This window comes from Tursiops truncatus, chromosome 15 (assembly GCF_011762595.2).
Source record: "Tursiops truncatus isolate mTurTru1 chromosome 15, mTurTru1.mat.Y, whole genome shotgun sequence".
Lineage (NCBI taxonomy): Eukaryota > Metazoa > Chordata > Mammalia > Artiodactyla > Delphinidae > Tursiops > Tursiops truncatus.
In genome coordinates this window covers 35,302,686-35,329,210 of record NC_047048.1, presented here as the reverse complement: position 1 = coordinate 35,329,210, position 26,525 = coordinate 35,302,686, and the positions used below count along the sequence as shown (strand labels likewise).

The following is a 26,525-nucleotide window of genomic DNA, read 5'->3' as shown; positions in this document are numbered from 1 at the left end:
GTTCTACCCTTGGATCCTCTTGAGGACCGTGCAGGCTTCTGCATGAGAATAAAGTTTCTAATGGAGAAAATTTCAACCAAAGGCCAAAGAAGTAGAGGGAGAAACACCTTTATTGTCAACAGAAGTGGTAATGGTTATAAGCTTGTAGAAAGTGTTAACTATAAGAGACAATAAACCAGGAACTGGGGTGGAGGTGATGGTAAAATGAGGAATCTTACAAAGATTAACCTAGATGTTACCCTAGCTCTGAGATTACGTCACCAAGGGAAACAGATTTAATATTGCCCAGAGGCTTAACCTCTCCTTCCTTTCCTTTGTTCTTTCTTTGGTGGTGGCTGGATTACAGAGTAGTGATCTGCTCTTAAATTAGCAGTAGTACCTAACACTAGGTGTCAGAGGTCAGTTGTTGGTTTAGAATACATCCAGGCTGTTAACTTTTAGATGTGCTTCCCATGAGGGTGGAGAATTTCTTCTCTGACATGGCCCAGAAACAGTGCTCAGGCCACTAGCCCCCCCATTCTCTGTTGGGAACAGTCATACCCAGGTTTCCTGGCAGGACTTATGGATCCTGTAGCCTTGTCCCCTTCAAACAGAATTGAAATCGACAATGAGACAGGACCCAGGAGTCCCAGGCAGAGCCAGAAAGAGTTCAGCATTCTTACCCTGATTCCTATTCCTGGACATGGTTCTTAAGATCCGGTTGTCAATAAACCTATAGCTAAGCTGGGGATTGCCCAGTAGAATTCTCGACAAGCAGAAGGAAGCGCCAGAAACACGTGTTGACATAAGGAATTGATCCATCGGGTTTCTTCCACACTCATAGCACATGCCTTCCTTCCTGGGATATGGGAACCTCTTCTGTGTGCACCCCCTGATGGTGGATGAGGGAAGGGTTCTTAGTGAAGATTTTCTCACACTGAGAGCACTGGTAAGGCTTTTCCCGTGTGGGTTTTCTGGTGGGCACTCAAGTGGGAGCCATTGTTGAAGCTTTTCCCACACTGCCCACACTTGTGTGGGCTCTCCCCAGTGTGGACTCGCCGGTGAGCACTGAACTGGGAGCTGTTGTTGAATCTCTTTGCACAGACAGTGCACTGATAAGGCTTCTCCCCCGTGTGGGTCCTCTGGTGGACAATGAGGCTGGAGCTCTGGTTGAAGCTTTTACCACATTCCCCACACTGGTAGGGTCTCTCCCCTGTGTGAGTTCTTAGGTGGGCAGTGAGGTTGGAGCGCTCACTGAAGCCTTTCCCACACTCACTGCACTTGTGAGGCTTCTCTCCCGTGTGGATTCTCTGGTGTCGAACAAGATAAGAACTGCGGCTAAAGCTTTTCCCACATTCATGACATTTAGAAGCTTTTTCCACTTTGGGGACTGGCTGGTGGTGAGAGGGAGAACTCTGAGAGCAGTTTCTCCCACACAGGAAATGTGTACAGGCCTTTTCCCCAGTACGAAGTCTCTGGTGACTCATTCTCTTCTGGGATGGGGATTTCTCCTCACTCTCCCCCGGAGAACATCTTCGTTGCCTTCTTGACACTGGAGCACCCGCCCAGCCTCTTTTTAGCTCAGAATGCCAGAAGACTTCACTGGACTTTCTCTGAAAAGGCTTGCTCATTTCTGCTTCCTCTGTATCATCCCATTTCCAATTCTCTTTTGTAATCCCGCTCTTGATCTCAATACCTGCAAGAAGAGAAATACATCAGACTGTCGGGACTTCCCTGGTGGTGCAGTGGTTAGGAATCCGCCTGCCAATGCAGGGGACACGGGTTCGAGCCCTGGTCCAGTAAGATCCCACATGCCACGGAACAACTAAGCCTTTGTGCCACAACTACTGAGCCTGCACTCTAGAGTCCGTGAGCCACAACTACTGAGCCTGTGTGCCACAACTGCTGAAGCCCACGCACCTAGAGCCTGTGCTCTGCAACAAGAGAAGTACCGCAATGAGAAGCCCATGCACCACAATGAAGAGTAGCCCCCACTCACCACTAGAGAAAGCCTGTGTGCAGCAACAAAGACCCAACGCAGCCATAAATAAATAAATAAAAAATAAAAAAAATACATCAGACTGTGGAGCAGGAAAACAATGGAATGAGGAAAGAATTACAACTAAACTACCTTTAAGAAGAAAAACTAATTGGAATTCTCATGTGATTCAGGCTTCTGCTAATTAAAAACCTAAGTTTTATTTTCCAATTGTAATATTTTTAAGCTTCAAATTCTATGATCACAGGTAAATATACCCAAAACTCCATCCACCCACTTGGCTCCTATTGCACCTCTTTTTGGATGTTCTGACACAATGACAAAATGAGTCAAGGAGTCAAGCTCTTTGTCATCTGTCTCAGTTCTTGAATGGCCTGGCTTCTGGGAAGAGTAACAAAAGGCCACCCCGGGTTTAACCATCTCAAACAGGAAGAAGGCAAGTTGCTGGGCATCTGGGAAGCCCAGGCTTAGATTTGAAAGGAGGGTCAGTGCTGGAGAAGGAGAGAGAGTCTGGGCTGGAGACCCGACTGGCCATCTATGGACGCAAAGTAAGTGCAAATCCATGGGGAAGAATGACACGGACCCTGTGAAAGAGGCCAGCAAAGCAAAATCGGGGCTCTGAAGTGCAAAGGAAATAATCCTTAACCATGAAAACCAAGACTCTCTGGCCTATGTCAGGTCTACATCAAGATGATGACAAGGCCAGGAGCAGAATGGCTCTCTGGTGATGCCAGGCTAACGGTCCTAAGTGGACTTTCCCATGCTTTGACCAAGAGTCAAAGCCAAGAGTCTTACCACGTCTGTTTGGGAACAGGTCTGGCAGGCCAACCCTCCTAACTGCCTGGCCAGGATCCCTGAAATCCTCTTCCTCCCAGTCTTCACCATCCACGGTGGTACCTTCTCCAGCCTCTGTGGGCCCCCCATTCTGCTGACTCAGCTCTCTAGCCTCAACTTCCCTCTTGGCCAGGATCAGTACTGCTTGCCATAGTAGGTGCAGAGGCCCAGGGGCTGGAAAGGGCATCAGTTTCCTCGTAAAATATACAAGGCTCAGGCACATAGCCTCTCCTCATGTTGCGGGAACTCAACTGCAGGCTTTTGAACTTGGCACGATGCTGCTCTGGGGTCTGCAGAAAGCTTTGCTCCTGGAGTTGTTCCACCAAGGCCCTGGAGATCTGGCTGTTCTGCTGATGGGTCTGGAGTTTTTCATAAAACTGAGAATGGCCAGGAGTGTCTTGGTCTCTTCATAGCCCCAGTGCACACTTGCTGCCAGGAGACAACTCAGTGACCAGAGCAGGGCAGGCTGATACCGCAGTGCAGGGTTTTAGCAGCCCAGGAAGCCACATCCTAGTCTCTCAAATTATGCCATGCTGGCTACTGTTGTTCCTGGGGAGATCTCACTGTGCGCTTGTTCCTAAAGCAACAACTTCCAGTGAAATCCTCTCCAGCTGAGGAGGGGTTGTAGAGTCTTTACCAAAGCTTCTGCTTTTATTTCTCTTTATCCTGAATCCCACTAATTTCCCCTGAGAGATGATTCACGATAAGCCTCGAGCTTGTCTGTCTCCAGGGTGGTGGGAATCTCTGAGGGTGAGTGGCCATATAAGAGGACCTGGTGAACAGGTAAGACTTGGATGGAAGCAAAGATTCACAAGAGAGAAGATAGGATACTTCTGCTAAGTCCCACCTCTCATGTATGAGTCCCTCCTGATCTGGCTCCTGTACATCTGTTTATATCTCTTGTCATCCCTGTGTATGTAAGAAACTGAATTACTGCAGGTAGTGTCCCAAGGTGAGAATAAGTAGTAAAGGTCTGGGAAGAGCAGTTCAGGAAGGCTGGTTACTCAAGAACACTCAGCACAGGCCCCACAGGGGCTGCCCATCTGGGCCGGTGGCTGAGGGCTCATTTGTCTAGAGCCGTCCCAGCAAATGCATTCTGATCACACCTGGTCATGATGCTCTGAAGGGCACGCAGCCTCTTCTCGTCACCCTCTAGTCCACTCTGCTCTGAGCCACTGTCTTCTTGTGCCTGGATTACTGCAGTGGCCGCCTACCTGGTCTTGACTCTCCTCTGGACCTCCTACAGTCTCCCTCAATCCAGCTGTCAGAGTGCGCCCCTCCTCTTCATTCAACTCAACTAACCTCTGTGAGTGCCAGCAGGCCAGTTTCTGAGAAATGCAACTGTCATATGACATGGACCCTGCCTTCAAGAAGACCACAGTCCTCCAAAGGTTTCCGTAAGAAAACGGAGACACAAACACGTGTTTAAATAGAGTTAAGTGTCAAATAAATTGAAATTCTCAACATGATCCTTTTAAAACTATTACTCCTCTGCTCAGAATCCTGCAAGGCTACCCCATTTCACACAGAAAAAGCCAGAGTCCTTACAAAGTCCTCTATGTAGGGCCTGAGGCCCTAGGTTAGTGCTTCTCAAAGTATCTGTGAAGAACCAGTTTTTTTTGTTTTTCAAAATACATGGAATATGCAGTTAGATGGTGCAGCAATGTCAGATTGCTATAAAAGTTTCTAAACGCTTGCTCTCAATTTCACTCTCAGTAGTGCTGCCCCACGTGATCTGGTTCTGACCTTGTTTATTACTCTCATCCCCTCTCAACCTGCACCAGGCACAATGGCCTCCTTGCCCAGGCTCCTCCGGCTCAGAGCCTTTGCACTGGTGATCCCCTCTGACTGTTACAGTCTCCCCAGAGAGTCACACAGTTCACCCATTCTCCTTCACATCTCTAATGTCATTTTCTCGGTGAGAACTACCCTGACAACCCAAATTAAAAATGCAACCCACCCTCTGTCCCCACATGCTCCATCACTCTTATTCTGCCCCATTGCCCTGCAGCTACAATGGAACCTGATTCCCAGACTAAGATGACAGCTCTCTGAATCCACACAGCGGCTCCAGCTAGGACATCACCCACCTTCCACAGAGAACACAGTGCTCCTTCCCCAGGCTAACATTAGCTTCGTTCTTTTATGTTCAGTTAACAAAATCTAGATATAACATTTACTCACACAATTTACTTCTTAGGTCACAGAAACAGCCCAGGCTTTGGCTTTACAATTTCACAACTCAAAAGAAAATCCCCTGGGTTATTACCAAGACAACATAATGGTTTAGGTACTGCTTTTCCCTGTGTGTAACCTGCAGGTGGCCGAGTGAATGGCTTTATGGCCTTCATCCCAGCATTTCCCCAGCAGTGAGGGAACAGGAACAGTCCTCAACTTACAGCTGGAAGACAAGGCACAAAGTGGGAGCATGGTTTGCTTATAGGTGACAGTACCAGGACATGTGTGCCGAGAGGCCCTCACCCAAGTGGCTCTGGAGCTGGCTGTAGGTGTGGGGACTCCAGTTTCCTGGACTGGCTGCTTCCTGTCAAATTTGTAGCTGTCTCAGGGCTTCCTTGGTGGCGCAGTGGTTGAGAGTCCGCCAGCCGATGCTGGGGACACGGGTTCATGCCCCGGTCCGGGAAGATCCCACATGCTGCGGAGCGGCTGGGCCCATGAGCCATGGCCGCTGAGCCTGCGCGTCCAGAGCCTGTGCTCCGCAACGGGAGAGGCCACAACAGTGCGAGCCCCGCGTACCGCAAGAAAAAAAAAAAAAAAAATATTTGTAGCTGTCTGAGCCCCCCACTGTGTCCTCGAGCCTCGCCTCTTTGCGCTTCCATGGCCCTTGGCTTGGCCCTTTGGCCTCAACAGCCCTGTCTGCCAAGCTCCTGGGAGAACTGGAGGAGCCCTGTGAGGCCGGCAGAGCTTCCTTCTCCTCCTGAAGGGCACAGGGTGCCTGGCTGCAGCCTCCCCTCCTTCGACAGTCACTGGCCCAGAGGCTTCTGAACTGGTTCATGCTGCTCCAGAGTCTGGTGGAAACCTCGTTCACACAAGAACTCAGCGACTTCCCCACAGAGCTGGCTGCTCTGCTGGTGCTCCTGCAGTTTCTCATAAAACCGAGGCTGCTGAGAACAGACAGGAGAGTCCCGGTGTCCTCGGCCGCCCAGGGTGGGCCAGGCTCTGTCCCATTTGCTGAGTCTGGCTCTTGTGCTTCACCCTTGATTTCTTCTTCCCTGTTTGCTGGTGTCTCATGGGCTTTCACTCTAGTCTCCCTTGTGGAAGTCTTAGGCCTTTTCCTTGCCCTGCAGCCCTGCATACCTGGGGTCCCTGCGTGTTCTCTGATCCAGCCCAGGATGTCCTTCCGACCATGAATGAGCAACCCTGCATGTGGAGATGCAGGGAGGAGACATCAAGGCTGCAGAGCATCTGTCTCTGAATCTGACGGTCGGGGAGGCTGCTCTGAGGAGGAGCAGCCCAGATGGGGCAAAACTGATTTGAAAAAAGGCAAGAGATCGGTCCAGAGACTCTGAAAAAGGGCTCTTGTTGTCTCCTGAAGGGCCTGGGCATAGAAGTAGACTATCACGGTTGGATTCTCTTGTCTTTCAGTCTCCTCTGCTCCCCAGGACCTATCACAGCTGTGTGTGTGAGCACAAGTTCACTCATCTCTCCCCTGTTCCCAGCACAGCCTGTGCCTCCCTAGCTGCTGTCTGTCTTCCCTCTCCACTCATCCTCTGCCTCCCACACGCTCTGTCCCCACTGCCCCTGTCATAAGCCCGTGCTTTCCCTTCCTTCTATCACTCTGTCCCTCTCTGTGTCTTCCTTTCTCTGTGTCTCTTGTCGCCTCTCAGTATGTTCCTGTTCCTTCTTTGCCCCCACCCAACAGGCTCCCCACTGCCTCTCTGTCTCCTTTCCTCTTGGGTTCTCTTGGTCTGTCTCCAGACAACTGAACACATTCACTCTGGACCTAGAGGGAACGTGGATCCTTACCCAGCCAGGCGTTTCTGTCACTCTTCTGTGTAACATCCCTGTAGAGGGCCCTCTGTTCGGGGCCCAGGTGTTATCTGCCCTTCCTGACAGAGGGATATGGCTCTGTCCTCACATGTGGCTCGTCCCTGTAACAACACAGGGGTCTGCTGCTACCGATAAAATAGCACCGCTCTAGCTTGGGGTGGGGCAGAGACAGGACCACGGGTATCAGATCAGGGGCAAAGCAAGGCAGGGAGAGGTCAGGCCTCCAAGAGAAGGATCGGGATGGGTAAAGAGCCATATGATGATGTCAGTGGACAGAACAAGGAAACAACCCAAGAGAAACTCAATGGACCACGTAAAAATCTTTCCAGCATCTCTAGAAAATAAGGGACTTTAGGCTGAGAGTGAGCGCAAGATGAAAGGGGAACTTAAAGAGACAAAAGGTATCCACTATAGCTCACCTGGGCCCCAGCTATGTGGAGCACAGCACCTGTCTCCTGGTCTCTAAGACCCCTCCTCTGAGGAAGGTTCCTGGGAGCCTGCAGAGTAAGCCAGGCTGGGGGAGAAAACAGCCACTGTTAGAGGGCGGTCTCCACCTAACAGCCACAGAGCAGAGGTTGTGAGTGGGGTCCCCAGGCCAGCAGCCTCAGCAATACCTGGGAGCTCATCAGAGATGCATATTCCTGGGCCCCACTGGGATATAATGAATCAGCAACTCTGGGGGTGAGGCCTGGGAATCTGTTTAACACGCCCTCAGGTGAGTCTGATGCATAGTCAAGTTTCAGGACCACTGCCACAGCCAATGGCCTGTGTGTTAAGAAGTTCCTTTCACCAGATCTCTCCTGACATAATAGCTTTAAAAAAAGGTTTTTTCATTCTAAAGAAATATGTGCATAGTATATATTTTTTTTTTTAATTTATTTTTATTATGTATTTATTTTTGGTTGCGTTGGGTGTTCGCTGCTGTGCGCAGGCTTTCTCTAGTTGCAGCGAGCGGGGGCCGCTCCTCGCTGCTGTGCCTGGGCCTCTCAGTGCAGTGGCCTCTCCTGCTGCGGAGCACGGGCTCCAGGCATGCGGGTTCAGTAGTTGTGGCTCACAGGCTCTAGAGCACAGGCTCAGTAGTTGTGACGCATGGGCTCAGTGGCTCCGCGGCATGTGGGATCCTCCCGGACCAGGGCTCGAACCCGTGTCCTCCTCATTGGCAGGCAAACTCTTAACCACCGCGCCACCAGGGAAGCCTCATAGTATATTTTTTAAAAATTTTAATAGAATACTTGGGAGCAAGGGGAGGGAATGTCTCATTGCCCAACCACTCAGAGATGACTATAATGCTTTTTTTTTTTTTAATTTATTTATCTAGTTTTTGGCTGTGCTGGGTCTTTGTTGCTATGCGCAGGCTTTTCTCTAGTTGCGGCGAGTGGGGGCTACTCTTTGTTGTGGTATGTGGGCTTCTCACTGCAGTGGCTTCTCTTGTTGTAGAGGACAGGCTCTAGGCGCATAGGCTTCAGCAGTTGTGGCACATGGGCTCAGTAGTTGTGGCTTGTGGGCTCGAGAGCACAGGCTCAGTAGTTGTGGCACACAGGCTTAGTTGCTCCGCGGCATGTGGGATCTTCCTGGACCACGGCTCAAACCGGTGTCCCTTGCATTGGCAGGCAGATTCTTAACCACTGTGCCACCAGGGAAATCCCCTATAGTGCTCTTAAAAATACCATGCGAATTCGATTCTTTTTTTTTTTTTTCAGACCAAGATAATACATTCTTTTCCAGATCCCCATCTTCAAGAATAGTACAAAGAAAATGGTACATTTTGATGACTTATTAGTGGAACTTGACCCCTGGGGAGGTTTCACCACTTGGGAGCAGCCCGCAGGTACGGTGAGCTGAGGTTGCAGAACGTGGAACACAGTGAGTCCTGCCCCCTTTACTCAGACCCCAAAGTCTCAGAAATCACACACCAAAGAGCACAGATGTTCCCAAGGATTAAAAGTAAATAAATTCTAAATGGCAAAGTTTTCTAACATATTGATAGTGTATTTACTTCACTTAAAAAATACGAAAGCAGGGACTTCCCTGGTGGCGCAGCGGTTGAGAATCTGCCTGCTAATGCAGGGGACACGGGTTCGAGCCCTGGTCTGGGAGGATCCCACATGCCGTGGAGTAACTAGGCCCACGAGCCACAACTACTGAGCCTGCGTGTCTGGAGCCTGTGCTCTGCAACAAGAGAGGCCGCGATAGTGAGAGGCCCCCACACCACGATGAAGAGTGGCCCCCGCTTGCCACAACTAGAGAAAGCCCTCGCACAGAAACGAAGACCCAACACAGCAAAAATAAATAAATTAATTAATAAACTCCTACCCCCCCCCCCAAAAATACAAAAGCAAACAAACTCTTAAGACTGTTTCTCATTTCATCAACAGAAGCTTGCCTTTTTAAACAGCATGAAGACACAGTGCTTTTCTTTAGGATCTGAGTTAAATAAAGGTAAGGGGGCTTTAAAATAATTACTTAGAAACCTGTAAGGGCAGCTTTGAATTACACAGAAAAGGCAGCAGTGGCCTTTACATAATCTAGAAATGTATGCAGCCAAAGTGCTTCACAGAAAGAGACTTATAAAGATAGAGCCTTGGTCTGTCTGCGCAATGGAATATTACTCAGCCCCCAAAACAAACCAAGTAGTGATACTTTGTAGGCTGGAAACGTGATAAATGAGAGAGGCTAGAAACAAAAGGTCATATATTGTAGGATTCTATTTCTATGAAATGTTCAGAACAGGCAAATACAAAGAAAGAGAATGAGGAGCAACTGCTTAATGGGCATGGTGTTTATTTTGGGGAGGATGAAACTTTTGGAATGAGACAGAGGTGGTGATAGTACAACATTGTGACTGTACTAGATGCAACTGAATGGTTCACTTGAGATGGCTAATTTTACATTAGGTGATGAATTTGAGATCAATTAAATTTAATTAAATTTTTAATTAACCTTTTTCTAAAAAATTAGGATAATTTTTTAAAAAAGCACTGGAAGAAAGGAAAAACTAATAGGAGAAATGTATTTTGGAAGAGATTAAGCTGGATGGAAGGGGGTTGTATTCAAGTTCATGAAGAACCACTCTGTAGAAGGTGAGGTAATTATGCTCACCTTTAGTAACACCAGATTCAGAAGCAATAGAATTAACTTGTGATAAGAGAGAATTAAGCTAACACATAAAGGATCTCCACCCACATTTTAAGGGCTAGTACCATCAACTATAATTTGAAAACTTGATTTTTGGATGTATCTCAAAGGCATTTAATCTGGAACCCAGGGGCCAACTTGAGCTCAGACCTGTATTTCCAAGAGATGATTGTCCCTCACACCTTGGGGGAGGGCAGAGGCTTCTGCTTACCTTCTGACTGTCCCCACGGTCTCTGGGGTGAGCTCCGTGACCCCTTCACAGGCCATTCTTCTGGAAGAACCCCCTGTTTCAGGTGGGATCTCAGTGATTCTCTGGCTGCTCCCAAGGAGGCCGTCTCCTCGATGGGCATTTTCAAGTCCTTCCCAGATTCCGGGACCTGAGAACAGACCCCATCATCTGTCACTACAAATTCCTGTCTAAAGTGACAGAGGAGAGATACTGAGAGGTAGCTGGGGTATCACCTCCCTTACTGCTTCTCACTTCCACTTCCTGCTCTCCCCTTCACCTGCCTGATGGGTTTCAAATAGCCGTTTTAACCCTTACATTCCTATACTGTTTTCATTCACATTAAGAGTGTGATCCTGAAATGGTGGTGGACAATAAGGGAGAGATGGTCCACACAGAAATGGCAAGGGGAACCGGGACCAGGATGACTGTTAGCACAAAGGGATTCCCGCTCTGCTTAGGTCCCCTCTCCAAACTCTTAACTTCGTACATGTGCTCCACTGCCCTTCTCCATCCATCCTGGTTATTATTAACAGTCTCCAAACCATGGATATTAAATTAACTTCCCCCATTTCTAATGCATCACCACCATACTGCTCCCCCCTCCAAATTATGTCAAAACCTTTCAATCCTATGAAATTTCACCGACACCCCCTTCACCACTCTTCCTCCTACAGCTGGTGTGCACATCCGCCTCCTCGCTGGGAGACGCAAGCACATCCTGATCCAGCCATGCAGACTCGGGCGTCAGCAGGCTGCTTCCTGCTCTGGCCACAGTCATGTTCAGGCTGGCACTCCTCTGACCCACACTCCTCCGTTACTTGTTGCCTCTCCCAGATTTCTGACCTGGATTTCAGCCGCCTTCTTCCCACAGAATCTCCCACAACTGAAGCCCTCATGTTTCTTTTCCTTCTCCTGTGCCTTTCACACCCCCCTTCTCCCAAAATATACACGACATTACACTGAGTGGATCTCAGACCGAGTCCTTACCTCTACAAGTAGGTATTTTGTGAAACTCATCACTGTCCCAAACTGACCACTTAATTCAGGCAGCAAGGACCGGCTCTAATATGACTTTGTTTAGTGTACAACACATGACACACTCCTTCAAGGAACCTTCTAGCAAGACAGATTAGATTTAAATTCAACAACATCTCTAATTTTCCTGACCTGCTGAGTGAAGGATTGTTGTCCTTTTCCTCGCCTTGTTTTGGAGAGTGTTATCTCACTTTAATTAGTGACTCCAAGGTTTCAGTGGATATATGAATGTCTAAGTTATTTCAGCAAATGAGAAATTCTTCCCATAGACCAAGGACATAGGACCAAGGCAGGATAGCTAATACTTTCTGGGCAGCAGACAGCTTCTGGCATTTCTCAGCTAAGCACCTCTCCAGTAACTGGATTCTTGAGCTCCTCACACCAACTTCTTCATGACTAAAACCACAAGGTTCTGACTGCCTTTTCTCACCTGCTGCCCAGGTGTTCTCTGTACATCCTCAACCAGAGCCACAGCTTCATCACCATTTTCTGGACACTGCTCCCTCACCCAGCTCTGGATCTTTTCTGGCAAGATGGTCAGAAACTGCTCCAAAACCAGCAGCTCCAGGATTTGCTCTTTTGAGTGTGTCTTAGGCCTCAGCCACTGACAACAGAGTTCCCAGAGTTTGCTAAAAGCTTCATGTGGACCAGCTACCTCCTGGTAGCAGAACTGCCGGAAGCGCTGGCGGGAAGCTTCATAGTCAGGGCCGTTGTTGTGCAGGGCTGATTTCTGTCTCTGTGTGGAGTCCTTGCTTGGGGACGGGTGTGCCTGGGAACTCCTTATTGCAGCCATGGTTTGCTTCAACGAACTGGCTTACTGGTTGCCACTTCCATCCTGCAGATCAGATTCCATCTCTTTTCTTATCACTGGGAAGCGGGTCTCCTGGATACCAGTGAAAAGTGTGTCTTTTTGGAATCAGAGACATGAGCATTTCATAGACATGCAGACTCAGACGCACACTTGAAAAAGGCTCAGTGAGGCTGAAAAGAATCAAAAAAGACAGCATGAAACCATCCCATATTCCTCCACTCTAGTTCTTATGTTTTTTTTTTTTATGCAGTACGCGGGCCTCTCACTGTTGTGGCCTCTCCTGTTGCGGAGCACAGGTTCCGGACGCGCAGGCTCAGCGGCCATGGCTCACGGGCCCAGCCGCTCCGCGGCATGTAGGATCTTCCCAGACCGGGGCACGGACCCGTGTCCCCTGCATCGGCAGGCGGACTCTCAACCACTGCGCCACCAGGGAAGCCCAGGCTGATTTCCTTTTTATTCGGCAAGGATGCCCTGAGTACTCCAGTGCACTCGGTGCTAGGGTTAGGTCCTGCGGCTGAAGTGGACTAGGAAACAAGTCCGCGGGCTCCCGCTCCGGTCTCCCGGGGGTGAGACGGGCAGGGCCACAGGCCGGAGAGAGTCCGCGCTGGGGCACAGGGATCGGGACACCTCTGGCCGGCTCGGGTGGGCCGGGGCGAGGGGCCGCGGCACAGGAGGGTGACCGCCGAGCGTGCGAGGGGCGCCCTGACCTGGCCCAACTGCCTCTGAGACGACTGCCAGCAGCAAGCCCCCGGCCGCCAAGAAGCGGAGCACTCACCTGACGCACTCACTCGCGACTCCCCAAACTCGCTCGGCCACCGGGTCGGAAGTCAGCACCGCGAGACCCCGCGCGGATCCGCCCACTGCGCTTGCTCGCGAGTCTTGCCAGCGGACTACAACTCCCGGAGTGCACTGCGACGGCGGGGTGCCGTTCTCGCCAGCATCGACAGACCCAGCAGCCGATAGATGAGAGAGAACGCCCCCGAGGAGCCAATCCCTCTGCGGAGGAGGCGCGCTTTCCCCTGGCACAGTTTCGCGGCAGCCTGTGGGAGTGTCCGCGACGAGCGGCTTTTTCCCCGCCCTCAGCCTTGGCTCCTGGGTTCTGGTTCCCCGGTCCCCAGAGAGGTGAGTCGGCTGCAGGTGGGCGTGTGGAGCGGGGCTGTCGGCGGTGCTGCCGTCGCAGGCGCCACCCCCGGCTCGCACCCGGCCACGTAGTTGAGCCGCGCGCCAGAGTGCTGCAGCTTCGCCAAGCCCCGGGCCAGCTGGGGCGCGGAGTCGGAGCCGGGCGCCCTCGGAGGCCGGAGCGGCTGGGCCTCGGAGCCTCGGGGGTGAGCAGCCGCCGCGTCTCCGTGTACCTTGCTCGCTAGCAGGAGGTTTCCGCTAACTCACAACCCCCAGCGTGCGCCGTGGCCTGCCTGGGCTCGCCCTGTAGCGCCCGGCGAGATGCTGGAAGTCGGCCTGTGGAGGATGCGGGGGAGCTGGTGCAGGCTACCTGGATGACAGCCTGAACTTTTCCCAGGGATTCCTGCCAGCCCATTAGGTCACGTTGCGCATTTTCCTCTGAGACCTCTTGTGCTTGCCGCTGAAATAAAAGCGGTATTTCCCCCAGTTTCCTTTTAGGACATTATGACTTTTCTCCTTTGCAAGACAGTTCAAGAAACTGGCAGAAAAACAAACTCTTCCCACTCTCAGGGACTGTGTTGTCTTCAGGAGTTTGGGGTCAAGTTCAGCGAATGAGGAGGCTCTGTTTGCATCCTTTCCTTTCCAGTATCCTCAGAGGAGCTTCGTTTCTAGCATCTTTCTAGCATTCAGGGCCATGATCCCGAAGGCTTGAGCTGTTTACAAGGAGAGAGAAGCTGTCTCCTGAGCCCCAAAATGGCGGCTAAGATGGAGATAACTTTGAGCTCGCAGTCCCACATTCAGGCTTCCTCCAAGCAAGAGAGACATATAATAGCAAAACTAGAAGAAAAACGGGAGCCCGCTCTGCAAAAAGACTGGCCCGATCCTGAGCTCTCCCGCCAGAGTTTTAGACGGTTTTGTTATCAAGAGGTGTCTGGACCCCAAGAGGCGCTCTCTCGTCTCCGGCAGCTCTGCCGTCAGTGGCTGCAGCCTGAGGTGCACACCAAGGAGCAGATTTTGGAGCTGCTGGTGCTGGAGCAGTTTCTGAACATCCTGCCTCCGGAGATCCAGGCTCGGGCCAGGCATCAATGTCCAATGAGCAGCAAGGAGATTGTGACCCTGGTGGAAGATTTTTACAGAGCAGCCAAGGGACCAAAGCAGTGGGTAAGGAGAGTACTTTCTGTGGTCTCCAGGATTTCTTTTTCATCTTTCTTTTTCATCTGGTTAGTGTTTGGTTTCTGGACCCCTCCCTAGATAGAGTCCAGAATTTCAAACGTTGCTTCTGGCCTCTATTTGGAACCCTCCTCCCCCCACCCTCCTAGGGAGATGTAACAGGTTTTCAGAAAACCCAGCCACAGGCATTCCAGTGAGAAAGTAGAGGATCAAGTAAGGCTCTTGAAACTTTGCTGACAGATCTCCCCTGACGCTTTCTTTTTGAAGTTTTTCTACAGTCAGGATTCATAGCAGGCAGGGTCATTCTACTGGATAGGAATTTGATTTGGGGGGAACTTTATTCGACCTTGTCCGAAGTATCTTGCATATTGCCTTTGGATCAGGAAACTCCAGCTCAATTGGCTAGTATTCCTTCCAAATCCCACCCCCAAGTCAGACCGCAGTAGGAGCCTAGGGAGGAAGCAAACAATCATGTGCTTTGGTGAACGGAAGCAGTTAGGGAACAGGGGTAGGGCAATCCTCTTACTACTGAGATCTCCTTACCAGGAGAGCCTTGGGCAAAACAATTTACTGGTAAGGGTGGTTTTTAATGGCCCCCACCCTACTGCTTCCTGATCCTATGGGGCCTGTTTCCTCCAGAAGCAGGGAGGCAGGTGAGCATAGGGTAGGAACCTGCTGGGTGGGTGTCATGGCTGACCCTGATATATTTGTGCCTGCTTTCTGATGACTTTGACTCCAGGCCTTGAGAAAGCCCCAAGCTTTAAGGACAGGAAGTATCGGCTGATTTGAAGCAGCCTCCTTTTGGTCATTCTGCACGTCCTTCCCTTTGCTTCCTTTGAGAGTTTCTGCATTCTCTCTCAAGGTTGACCCCCAGGCCATTATCAGAAATTTCCGGGGAAAAACAGTCATTACAGAGCAGTGAGAGGTCAAGCTGCCCTCAGACAGTCCTTGAGTTGTGCTCTAATGCATGGGGCTTGTTCCTAGGTGGCTGTTTGTATGGAGGGCCAGAAGGTGCTCTTGGAGAAAACTGGATCCCAGCTTGGAGAACAGGAATTGCCAGACTTTCAACTGCAAACTCCTAGCAGATATCCCAGGGAGAGCTCTCTGGAGGAGACGTCCCAGGCAGGATCTCAGGATCAGCGGAGCCCCCGTCATTGGGAAAAATCCCTGCTCCTCCAGGACCCAACCCCCAAATTGGCTGAGACAGGTAAACACTCGGTGCCTCTTCTCTCCCTCTCGTCATCCCCTTATCGCCGTCAAAGCATTTCATGGTTCTAAAAAGCCATAGACCAGATATTGGGTTTTTTTTCAATATTGTATGTGATAGTAGATCTTTATTCTCCAACGAATTTCACGAATTAGAATGGTAGTGTTACTAAAGTGTGCTTTTATCATTTTCTGTTCATGACTATTTGAGAATCCAGTGCACAGGATTATTCTAGTGCCTTCTTTTCTGTCCCATTCAGAGCTACTTATAGTGAAGACAAATCCAAATATGACCACTGATGAACTTCCATTCGAGCTGTGGCTGAGTTTCGTCACTTAAAATAGTCCCATGTTTAGAAGGGACCTAAACAAGATTCTGCTAATTAGAGAAAAAAAACTCTCTCCGTTTTATGTTCTGCCTCTTTCTCCTCCTGTGACATTGTCCGTGTCCATTTCCTTATCTGTCTCTGGTACAATGCCAGTATAATTGCAGGCCCTGCTCCACACAGTCCTGTGGTCTCTCTGACTGAATGAAAGTGACACTTTGGCCAGTCTTGGTGATGTGAATACAGGATATGGTGAACAGGTTAGAGAAGAAGGTTACAAGAAAGCTAGATTCCTTAAGATTTGCTACATTCAGCGAAACACTTTGATTTCATTATTCTCAAAACTCATGAATGGAGAAGACCTAGGGCATCCAGCAGGAAAGCACTGTGGCCCTGGCTGAGGTCCCGCCTCATAACCTACGGCCTTCATGGTCCTAAAGAAAGTGGACCACACGTACTCCCTTCTTCTGCCTCAGCAGAGGCAGTTGGGTGTGCATGCTGTCTCCATTTCCTTTTATTTGATTCCAGAGAGGGTGGAGTCTCATGCTCAAGGTTCATCCATGTTGTAGCATGTGTCAGTACTTCATTCCTTTTTAATGGCTGAATAATATTGCACTCTGTGGACATTTCGTCTGTTTATCAGTTGATGGACACTTGGGTTGTTTCCACCTGTTGGCTATTATGAATAGTGCTGCTGTTAACAGTTGTGTACAAGTTTTCGTGTAGATGTCTGTTTTCATTTCTCTTGGGTGTACACCCAGGAGTGGAAATGCTGGGTCCTATGGTAACTCACTGTTTAACCTTTTGAGGTTGGACTTTTCCAAAGTGGCTGCACCATTTTACATCCAGCAGTCTATGAGTATTCCAATTTCTCTACATCCCTGTTGACACTTGTTATTTTTTGTCCTTTTTATTGCATCCATCCTATTAAGCATGAAGTGGTATCTCATGGAGCTTTTGAGTTATTTCCCTAATGACTGATGATGATGAGCATCTTTTCATGTGCCTGTTGGCCAATTGTGTATCTTCTTTGTAGAAATGTCTATTCAGATCCTTTGCTCATTTTTTAAAATTTTATTTATTTATTTATTTTTGGCTGCGTTGGGTCTTCATTGCTGTGCATGGGCTTTCTCTAGTTTCAGCGAGCGGGGGTACTCTTCATTGTAGTGTCCGGGCTTGTCATTGCTGTGGCTTCTCTTGTTGCGGAGCATGGGCTCTAGGCATGCAGGCTTCAGTAGTTGTGGCTCGCGGGCTTAGTTGCTCCGCAGCATGTGGGATCTTCCTGGACCAGGGCTCAAACCCGTGTTGCCTGCATTGGCAGGTGGATTCTTAACCACTGTGCCACCAGGGAAGTCCCCTTTGCTCATTTTTAACTGGGTTGGTCTTTTTATTGTTGTAAGAGTTCTTTGTATAATCTGGATACTTATGTAAAATTTGCAAATATTTTCTCCCATTATGTGGGTTATCTTTTCACTTCCTTGATAGTATCCTTTGAAGCACAAATGTTTTGGATGTTGAGGAGGTCCAATTTATCTTTTTGTTTGCTTGTGCAAACATACATATCGAATGTACTATTGCCTAATCCACCATCACAAAGGTTTACACCTTTGTTCTGTTCAAAGAGAGATAGGTTTAGCTCTTACATTTAGGTCTTTGATCCATTTTGAGTTAATTTTTGTATGTGTTGTGAGTCAGGGTCCAACTTCATTCTTTTGTATGTAGAAATCCAGTTGTTCAGCACCACTTGTTGAAAAGACTATTCTTTACTCCATTGAATTATCATGACAGCCTTGTTGAAGAGCAGTTGACCATAATTGTGTGGGCTGCTTTTTAAATCTGAATTTAAATTAAAGTTAAATAAAATTAAAAATTCAGTTTCTCAGTCACACAAGCCACATTTCAAGTACTCAGTAGCCACATGTGGTTAGTGGCTGCCATTCTGAATAGATCTTCCACATGGCAGGAATCCTGTTGGATAATAGCACTGTTGTGGAGTTTCTGTAATGAGGGTGCATGTCTGGCCCATATCTCAATTTCCAATCACATATGCTGTCTATCAACTTCATAATGGAAGAAAATACCACACTTACTGGATTTACCATTATTTGAAGAGAGTGGTGGTCAGTGTCCATGTAAGTGAGGGTATATTTGCAATGTTGAAATTTCTGATGGGTTTGCTTTTCCCTATTTCTCCTTTCTTAAACCTTTCCCCAAAGGTAGGAAGGAGGGAGGGGTTGGAGAACTTGTTTCCTAACTTTAGTATACATCAGAATCACCCCAGCTTCCCCCTGTTAACTGCAGACTTCCAGGTTCCATCCCCCAGAGATTCTAACTCAGCAGCCTTGGGGGAGCAGGGGCAGCCTGCTTGGTGGACAGCTGCCCCAGATGAGTCTAATGCAAGTTGCCAAGTGGAGAACAGCACTTTGAGAAACTTTGCCGTGTATCTCATAGCTCTTTTGCTTGGGTTCTTTCTTTGAAGCCCAGAAATGAAACATATTCTTTATAATTATAGAGGCCTCCAGAATGAAAAGTGACAACAAGGAAAATCCACAGCAGGAGGGGGCTAAAGGAGCAAAGCCAGGCACCTTGTCAGTGGGCAAGCCCAAAGGGAATGGTCTGCAGAGCCCCGAACCCAGAGGGGCGACTGTGAGTGAGCCCCGGTTGTCACGGAGGCAGGTCAGCCCCCCACGCGCTCAAAAGCCATTTGCTCACTACCAGAGACATTGCAGGGAACTGGAATACATCAGCGGCCCCCTGAAGAGCCACCCACTGAGAGAGCTGAAGAAAAGCAAGGGAAGCAAAAGAAACCTGAGCAGCCGTTTGCAACGTCTTGGTCACCAGCCGACCCGCTCAGCGAAGAAACCATACAAATGTGATGACTGTGGGAAAAGCTTCACGTGGAATTCAGAGCTGAAAAGACACAAGCGAGTCCACACAGGGGAGAGGCCCTACACGTGTGGAGAGTGTGGGAACTGCTTCGGGCGGCAGTCCACCCTGAAGCTGCACCAGAGGATCCACACCGGAGAGAAGCCCTACCAGTGCGGCCAGTGTGGGAAAAGCTTTCGCCAGAGCTCAAACCTTCACCAGCATCACAGACTCCACCATGGGGACTGAAAGCAGGGCTGGGTCCTCTCTGTTCGGAAGAAGGTACTTGCATTTCTCCTTCCCCTCGCTTGCATGTAAATCACAAAGACCATCTGCGTGACTTACAAGGGAGAAAACGAGATCCCTGAGGAGTGATGGTGCCCGTCGGGCTGGTGAGGCGTCGGTCGGGAAGAGGCTGACAGGGGACTTGATCGTGCATGGGGTCGTGTACGATGATGGGGGAAGAGATGGAAGGTCTAGGCATTGGGTCAGAGAGCACCGGGGTGTCTGCTGGAGAGCGGGGAGTCACTACTGAGGGAGAATCAGGATGATCCTGCAGACGTGCCTCACACCTAGATGTTAAATCTCCTCCTGCTGCTTTATTTATCCTCTAAATCTGTTCAAGGATAAATCCTATATATAGTTATACATTTGCTGTCATACCAGACAATCTTTATCATTGCACACACTCCTTTAATAAAGATGAGTGATCTGCAAGAATTTCAAGGCAGAAGTTCATTGGAATGTAAATCCCCTAATATTCTTCCTGTCATTCCTGGCTGTTCATAACAAAGGAAGCATGAAGTGGGAGTATGGACACGTTTGTGTGAGGCAGGGGTCTCCAAGTATTATTGCTTTTACCAAATAAATACACATACACACACACTAAAGGTTCTTTTTATATCAAAGCACCTTTGATTTGGTAAAAGAAAAATCACAGCTGCTGCAACCCCCCACCCATAGTGATAAGGAAAAGCTACAAGAAGCAAGACTGCTAAGACAACAAAGGGAATCCTTCCTACTTTCCTTTCTCACTTAGGCCAGTAGCTTTAAGAATAACAAAATGCTTGGGGTGATGAAAATATACTAAAACTGAATTATTTCAGAGCAAGTACCCAAAATCATTGAAACATTCATTAATTTTATGATATGTAAGTTATACCTCAAAGAAGTTTCTAAAAATGACAAAATGTATTTATGTAAAATGTTAAAGTCCTAGAACTAGGCCTGAGAGATCATCTAATCCCACCCCTCATTCTCTCAAAATGGAAATTATAACCCAATCAGTATATAATTCTTAGTCACACTGGGCAAGCCAGTGGATCTCCTAGTTTAGAGAAGACTTTTGGTAGGTGGGTGCAGTATGTCAAGCAGGAAACAGGTGCAGGTAGCGTTCTTCCTAAAGCATCAGTATCCTCAGGTCACTGCTGGCCACCTCAGGGCTGTGGTTGTGCTATTGTGTGTCCCCCCACCAAGGATCTCAGGTTCCTCTGACCACAGAGGGACAGGTGCTCACATGGGCAGGCCTGTCCCCCAGGTCTTTGCACACACTGTTCCCTTTGCCCTTAGGACCCGCCGCCCCCACTCCCTCTCACATCTCACAAGAGTTGCCAGCTCTGCAAAGCCTCCTCTGACAAGTTCTAGGCAGAGGTAGACTTCACCAGTGGCGCTCAACCTGGTAGCAGTTTCGCCCCCTAGAGGATATTTGGGAACATCTGAAAACACCGTTGGTTGTTATGACGTGGGGGAAGGGAGCATAGCTCCTGGCCTCTGGTAGGTACAGACCAAGGATGTAGCTAAACATCCTGCAGTGCACAGGACGGCCCCAAAACAGTTATCTGTTCCAAATGTCAGTAGTACCAAGGTTGGGGAACTGTGCTATATATGTTAAAAGCTCTTTAAGGACAGAACCTTGATTTTCCATCACTTTAGCTTTAGAACTTAGCCCACACCCAGCCAGGAGAAATAGGTGTTCAGTAATTGAAGAGTTGAGGGCCCCTGCTTCACCCTGGGGCCCATTCCTGCCTGAATCAGAGATCCTGGTGGCAGTCTTTGAATGCAGTGGACAAAACCTCTCATCTTTTGAGCAGAGAGAGACCTAATGGGAGCCCAGTGGCCTGCTTCCTAGTATTTGGTGGCCCTTCAGAATCTAATCCAAGGTCCCTTTCCCAACAATTATGTTAGATGTTAGAAGAGTTTATTGTTAGGCCTGCCTGTTATCTCACTCCTGTCCCCTGCCTCTCACCGGTCAGAGCCTCCTGACTCCTTATTCTGTTACCACCTTTTTTTCTCCAGGCCAGTTTCACTGTTGTTTCTTAGTAACTTCCCTAATTATATTTACGTCTGTATTAGTTTCCTCTTGGTGCTGTAACAGATGACCACAAACTTAGTGGCTTAAAACAACACAAATGTCTTCTCTTATAGTTCCTGAGGTCAGAAGTCCGAAATCAGCTTCACTGAGTAGAAGTCAAGGTGTCAGGTGGGCTGGTTCCTTTGGAGGCTCTGAGGGGTGAATCTGTTCCCTCGCCTTTTTCAGCTTCTAGCGGCTGCTGGCATTCCTTGGCCTGTGGCCCCTCCCTCCATCTTCAAAGTGCGCCCCTCCCTCCATCTTCAAAATGCATCCGTCCAGTCTCTGTCATCACGTCACCTTCTCTTCTGACGCTGATCCTCCAGCCTCCCTCTTAGGAGGACCTTTATGATTATATCGGGTCCACCCAGATAATCTGAGGTATCTCCCCATCTCTAGATCCTTAACACACCTGCAAAATCCCTTTTGCCATATAAGGGAACATTCACAGGTTCCAGGGATTAGGATGTGGACCTCTTTGGTGGGGACTGTGATTCAGCCGACCACATCCATCTAGTGAATCAATTCGGTTAGTCAAAGACGATCTCTCCTAAAAGCAAAGGAACATAGATTTCCACTTTCCTTAGATTTGGGACAGGAAATCTCTCTTAAAATAAGACCTTTGTTTACTTGGTATGTTTTGAAGAACCCGTGTATGTGTGTTTTCTGTCTTCTGATTATGAAATTAATAATTGCTAAATCTTAATGTCTTTGGGTACCTGTTCAACTGTGGACCTTGAATAAATGTGACAAAATCACCACTCTGAATATCACTCACTCCCAAAAGGTTTTCAAGCCTGTGATGCTGCTGCCTCCGCCAGCCCAGTTTTCCTTTGACAGGTAAGGCTCAGCTCCAGGTGAGGAGTGCCCGTGAGGGTCTGAAGTCCTGGTAGAAGGCCCCTGGGCACTCAGCCACATTTGCTGGTCTGTACTCACTTCTTCAAATGTGGGAGTCCCCATGTGTGGTTCCACCAGAGAGTCTCAGCACAAAACATTGACCTGCTGACTTACAATCGGCTACCCCATATGAGAAAATAACCTCTCTCCTTTTGTGTGCAGCCTTACCCATGGAGCGGTCTGTTAAGTGTCACCATGTTTTCTGAGTTTGCCCTGTACTCACCCATGTGGGGGTGGGATGATTCCTACCTTGGTTATTTGGTCCCCGGCTTACCCCAGGAGACACGGAGAGGGGAAGATTCCATGCATATGTGAGGGATATGGACCTCGCAGATTTCTCTGAAAAGCATTTTCCATCTACAGCAGATAAGGACTTGTAAAACCCGTCCCATAATACTGTTATCGCTCCCAACAAAATTAACAGCTCCCAAATACCATCTGATAGATAGAGTTGAAATTTCCCCCAGATATTTCTAAAACCAAAATGCTATTTTTACAACTTTATTGAGATATAGTTCACATATAAAATGTATCCATTTAAAGTGTACAGTTTAATAATTAAAGTAGATTCACAGTGTTACACCACCATCACCATAATCTAATTTTAGAACATTTTCAACAGCCTAAAAAGAAACCTTTGGGACTTCTCTGGCAGTTCAGTGGTTAGGACTCCAGGCTTCCACTGCAGAAGGCACGGGTTCAATCCCTGGTCAGGGAACTAAGATCCCACAAGCTGTACAGTGTAGCCAAAAAAAAAAAAACGAAAAGAAAGAAACCCTGTCTCATTAGCAGTCACTCCTCACTCCCCATCCCTGGGGCCCCTTGAGCCCCCTTCCTCCTTTCACTCAGCACAATGTCTTCAGGGTTCCTCCATGTGGTAGCACATGTCAGTACTTTATGCTTTTAGTGGCCGAATAATATTTCAGTCTGTGAACAGACCATGTTTCGTCTATCCATTCATCAGTTGATGGACATTTGGGTTGTTTCCACTGATTGGCTATTATGAATAATGCTGCTATGAACATTCATGTACAAGTTTTTCTGTGAACATATGTTTTCATTTTTCTTGGTTGTATACCTAGGAGTGGAATTGCTGTGTCCTATGGTAACTCTATGTTTAAGAATTTGAGGAACCGCCAGACTGTTTTCCACAGGGTCTGCACCATTTTCCATTCCCACCAGCAGTGTATGAGGGTTCTAATTTCTCCACATCCTTGTCAACACTTGCTATTATCTGTCTTTCTGATTGTAGCCACGCTAGTGGATATGAAGTGGTGTCTCATTGTGATTTTGATTTGCACTTCCCTGTTGGCTAATGATGTTGGCATCTTTCCATGTGTTTACTGGCCATTTGTGTATCTTCTTTGGAGAAACAGCTATTTCAAAACCTCTACCCTTTTAAAACTGGGGGTTTTGTCTTTTTATTGTTGAGTTGAAGAGTTCTTTATACATTCTGGATTCAAATCCTTATCAGATAAATGACTTGCAAATATTTTCTCCCATTCTGTTGTAATACTTTTGCACAATTGCAATAACTCTCTTTAAAGCACTGTCTGTCACCTGCCAAAATACAAAACTGACTAATACGGTAACAGTCCTGAATTACCAGTGAAACAGACGTGTGAGGCAAAATGTCACTCCTGCCTCTAGAAATTTGTCTGGACCAGATAAGGGCAGAGCCAACTAGGGTAGCCCCAGGAACCTACCTTGGTCTACCTACCTGACCTGACTTAGTCAAGTCTGAGGCAGCTCCATAGACAAACCAGAGTGGACTTGGTACCAGGCTAAGGCCAAGGATGGCTTTGCTCACAGCTCTGTTGTCCCCCAGCCCCCTGACCTGGATGTGTCACTTAAATTCTTCAAGCCTGTCTCCTCCGCTGGAAATGGGAAGACCCACTCTGCTTACCTCACATGATTGGTGAAGTGAACACACGTGTGTGAAAGTATTTTCTGTAAAGTGTTACATAAAAAGAAAATGAATTATGTGTCAAGTAAAACAGCATCTTGAAATCTCCTTCTGTCAGCTTTTCAGATCCAAATACTTGTGCCTGGAATGAGCAGAGAGGCCACAGGCGTTCGAGGGTGGAGAGGTCCTATTTTCCTGGATTTGGCACTTGCTCACACTGGGGTTGCGATAGAGAATGTCCTGGAAGGGAAGAAGAATTTCTCCAAAAGTCTGTTTATGAAAAATTGATGTCCTAGAGGGAGGCACCCCAAAGCAGAGGCACCCGCCCTTTCTTCAATGCCCCTTCATGCTGCTCCTTACTTTTCTTTTTAACATTGACGTTTTAAAAATTTTTTTATCGTGGTGAAATATACATAACATAAAGTTTACTATTCTAACCATTTTTATTGTACAATTCAGTGGCATCACATACATTCACAATATTGTGCAGCCATCACCATGATCCATCTCTAGAACTTTTCCATCTTCCCAAACTTAAACTCTGTCCCCATTAAACACTAACTCCCCGTTCCCCCTCTTCTTGCACCTGGCATCCCCCATTCTACTTTCTGTCTCTGCGAAGTTGCCTACTCCACATACCTCGTATAAGTGGAATCATACAGTATTTGTCATTTTGTGACTGGATTATTTCACTTAGCACAATGTTCCTGAGGTTCATTAGAATTTCTTTTCTTTTTATGGCTTAATAGTACACCGTTGTATGGATAGATCACATTTTATTTATTTATTTATTAAAAATCTATCTATCTATTTATTTATTTTGGCTGTGCCACGTGGCTTGTGGGATCTTAGTTCCCAGACAAGGGATCAAACCTGGGTCCCAGCAGTGAAAGTACTAATTCCTAACCACTAGACTCTCAGGGAATTCCCATGGATAGACTGCATTTTAACCATTTATCTGTCAATGGACACTGGGGTTGTTTCCACCTTCTGGCCATTATGAATAATGTGCTCCTTACTTTTTGCAAATAGATATTTTCAAAAACCCCAATGAAAAATTTGCCAGAAGGCCCTGAGTCTTGTGAGAGTGGCACCGCGCATTAGTGTTCCTGGAGCAGCTGCAAGCAGGAATCGGGGCAGAGGTCCAGGGAAGGGCTTGTCCTAGGAGCTGGAGCAGAGGGTTAGGGGCCAGGAGGGAGACAAAGGTGGCAGAGGGAGGCCATCCCAGATGGGAGCAGCTTTAAGGAGGGTGGAACAGCCAAAGATGAAGGTTACAAGTCAGGGCTCACCTGGGTCCCCCTGGGAGATGTGGGGCCATGGATGTGTCCGAGTGTCAGGAGGGGACACGTGCACCGAGGTCTCGGGAGGACAAGAGCAGTGTTTTCAGCAGTGAAAGGGAAGGCCAGAGTCGCAAAATTCTGCAAGTGGCACAGTCTTAGGAAGTGACGCTGCAGAGAGATAGATGGTTCATGTGGAATGGGGGTGTGCAGGCTAAAGACAGTGTCCAGAGGAAGAGTTTTAAGGCATTTATTTTACCTTTTGGAAAACTTTAATAAAGGAGCGTCGGGACATAGTTCAGCATAGCCAAGTGTTTCAGTCTGTTTGGGCTGCTGTAACAAAATCCCACAGGCGGGGTGGCTTACAAACAATACATATTTATTTCTCACAGTTCTGGAGGCTGGAAGTCTGAGATCAAGGCATCAGCACGGTCAGGTTGAATTCTAGTGAGAGCCCTCTTCTTGGTTCATAGATGGGCTGTCTTTTTGCTGTGTCCTTACATGGCGGAAAAGCTGAGGGAACTCTTTGGGGTCTCTTTTATAAGGGCACTAATCCCATTCGTGAGGGCTCCATCCTCATGACCTACCTCCTAATACCATCACACTGGGAGTTAGGATTTTAACATAGGAATTAGGGGGGTGCACAGATGTTCAGACCATAGCACCTGGTGTGCATGAACTTTGGCTTTGGACAGACCTAGCGTCAGTCCTGGCTCTAGTTCCCCTTTCAAACCTGTTTCTTTAACTTTATAAGGTTTAAATGAGAGGATCCGAGTTATTTGCCTCCATTGTGGTGAATGCCCCAGCACTCTAAGGCAAAGGCTCCATGGGCATAAATACTTCGCCCCTCAAGAGGTCTGGTCCCCGTTCTGGGTGGCTCTCATGGGTCTGGTCCAGCCACCACTGGAAGTGTGGACCAGTGGGCAAGGCTGCCCCTGGCAAAGCTGGCCCACAGCAAAACTGGGAGGTGATCAACTGCCCCACACTTCTCTTTACAAACATCTTCAAAATCACAGCCTATTGCTGGAGGAAAAAGCAAGATTGTCCACACTGCCTGTTACATAGATCCTCCTACCACACCCTGATAAGCTGTCATCCAGGCTCTTGTTAGAAATTCTTGTAGACAGGGGAACTCAGCCACTTCACAAGCTGCAACATTTCATTTGGGAGCATCCTAGTTGTTTTAAGTTCTAGGAAGCTGGAATTCTGGCCATGCAGACTTTTTGCCCCTGGAGCCCTGGTTGTTTCTGTGAATACCTTGGATGGGCCGGTGCAGGGATGAGGGGGATCATGTTATAGCCTCTAGAACGCCCCAAATGAAGGCTTCATAAACACCAATCCATCTGAACTCTTTTGAATGCAGGGAAGAAGCCCACCAGTGA

General features: G+C 48.2%; 2 protein-coding genes across 3 annotated transcripts; one reads left to right on the top strand and one right to left on the bottom strand.

Annotated features, from left to right (window-relative positions):
* Positions 1-92: 92 nt before the first annotated feature.
* Positions 93-12,948, bottom strand: ZSCAN32 (zinc finger and SCAN domain containing 32). The gene is given in 12 exon segments (XM_019925074.3): positions 93-938; positions 940-1,675; positions 2,774-2,928; positions 2,930-3,197; positions 3,200-3,255; positions 4,645-4,654; positions 6,818-6,860; positions 6,862-6,921; positions 7,240-7,334; positions 10,167-10,332; positions 11,650-12,200; positions 12,806-12,948. Coding segments are annotated over 11 exon segments (2,073 nt in total). The 5' UTR covers positions 12,013-12,200; positions 12,806-12,948; the 3' UTR covers positions 93-817.
* Positions 12,949-13,889: 941 nt separating this feature from the next.
* Positions 13,890-21,821, top strand: ZNF174 (zinc finger protein 174). Of its 2 annotated transcripts, none has more exons than XM_019923493.3 (3): positions 13,890-14,310; positions 15,304-15,526; positions 18,364-21,821. In XM_019923493.3, the coding sequence occupies exons 1-3, from the start codon at positions 13,903-13,905 to the stop codon at positions 18,963-18,965; spliced, it is 1,233 nt and encodes a 410-aa protein (XP_019779052.1). In that variant the 5' UTR covers positions 13,890-13,902; the 3' UTR covers positions 18,966-21,821. The 2 variants fall into 2 exon arrangements, with proteins under 2 accessions (XP_019779052.1, XP_019779431.1); XM_019923872.3 differs by lacking the exon at positions 18,364-21,821 and adding an exon at positions 15,786-18,355.
* Positions 21,822-26,525: the final 4,704 nt, after the last annotated feature.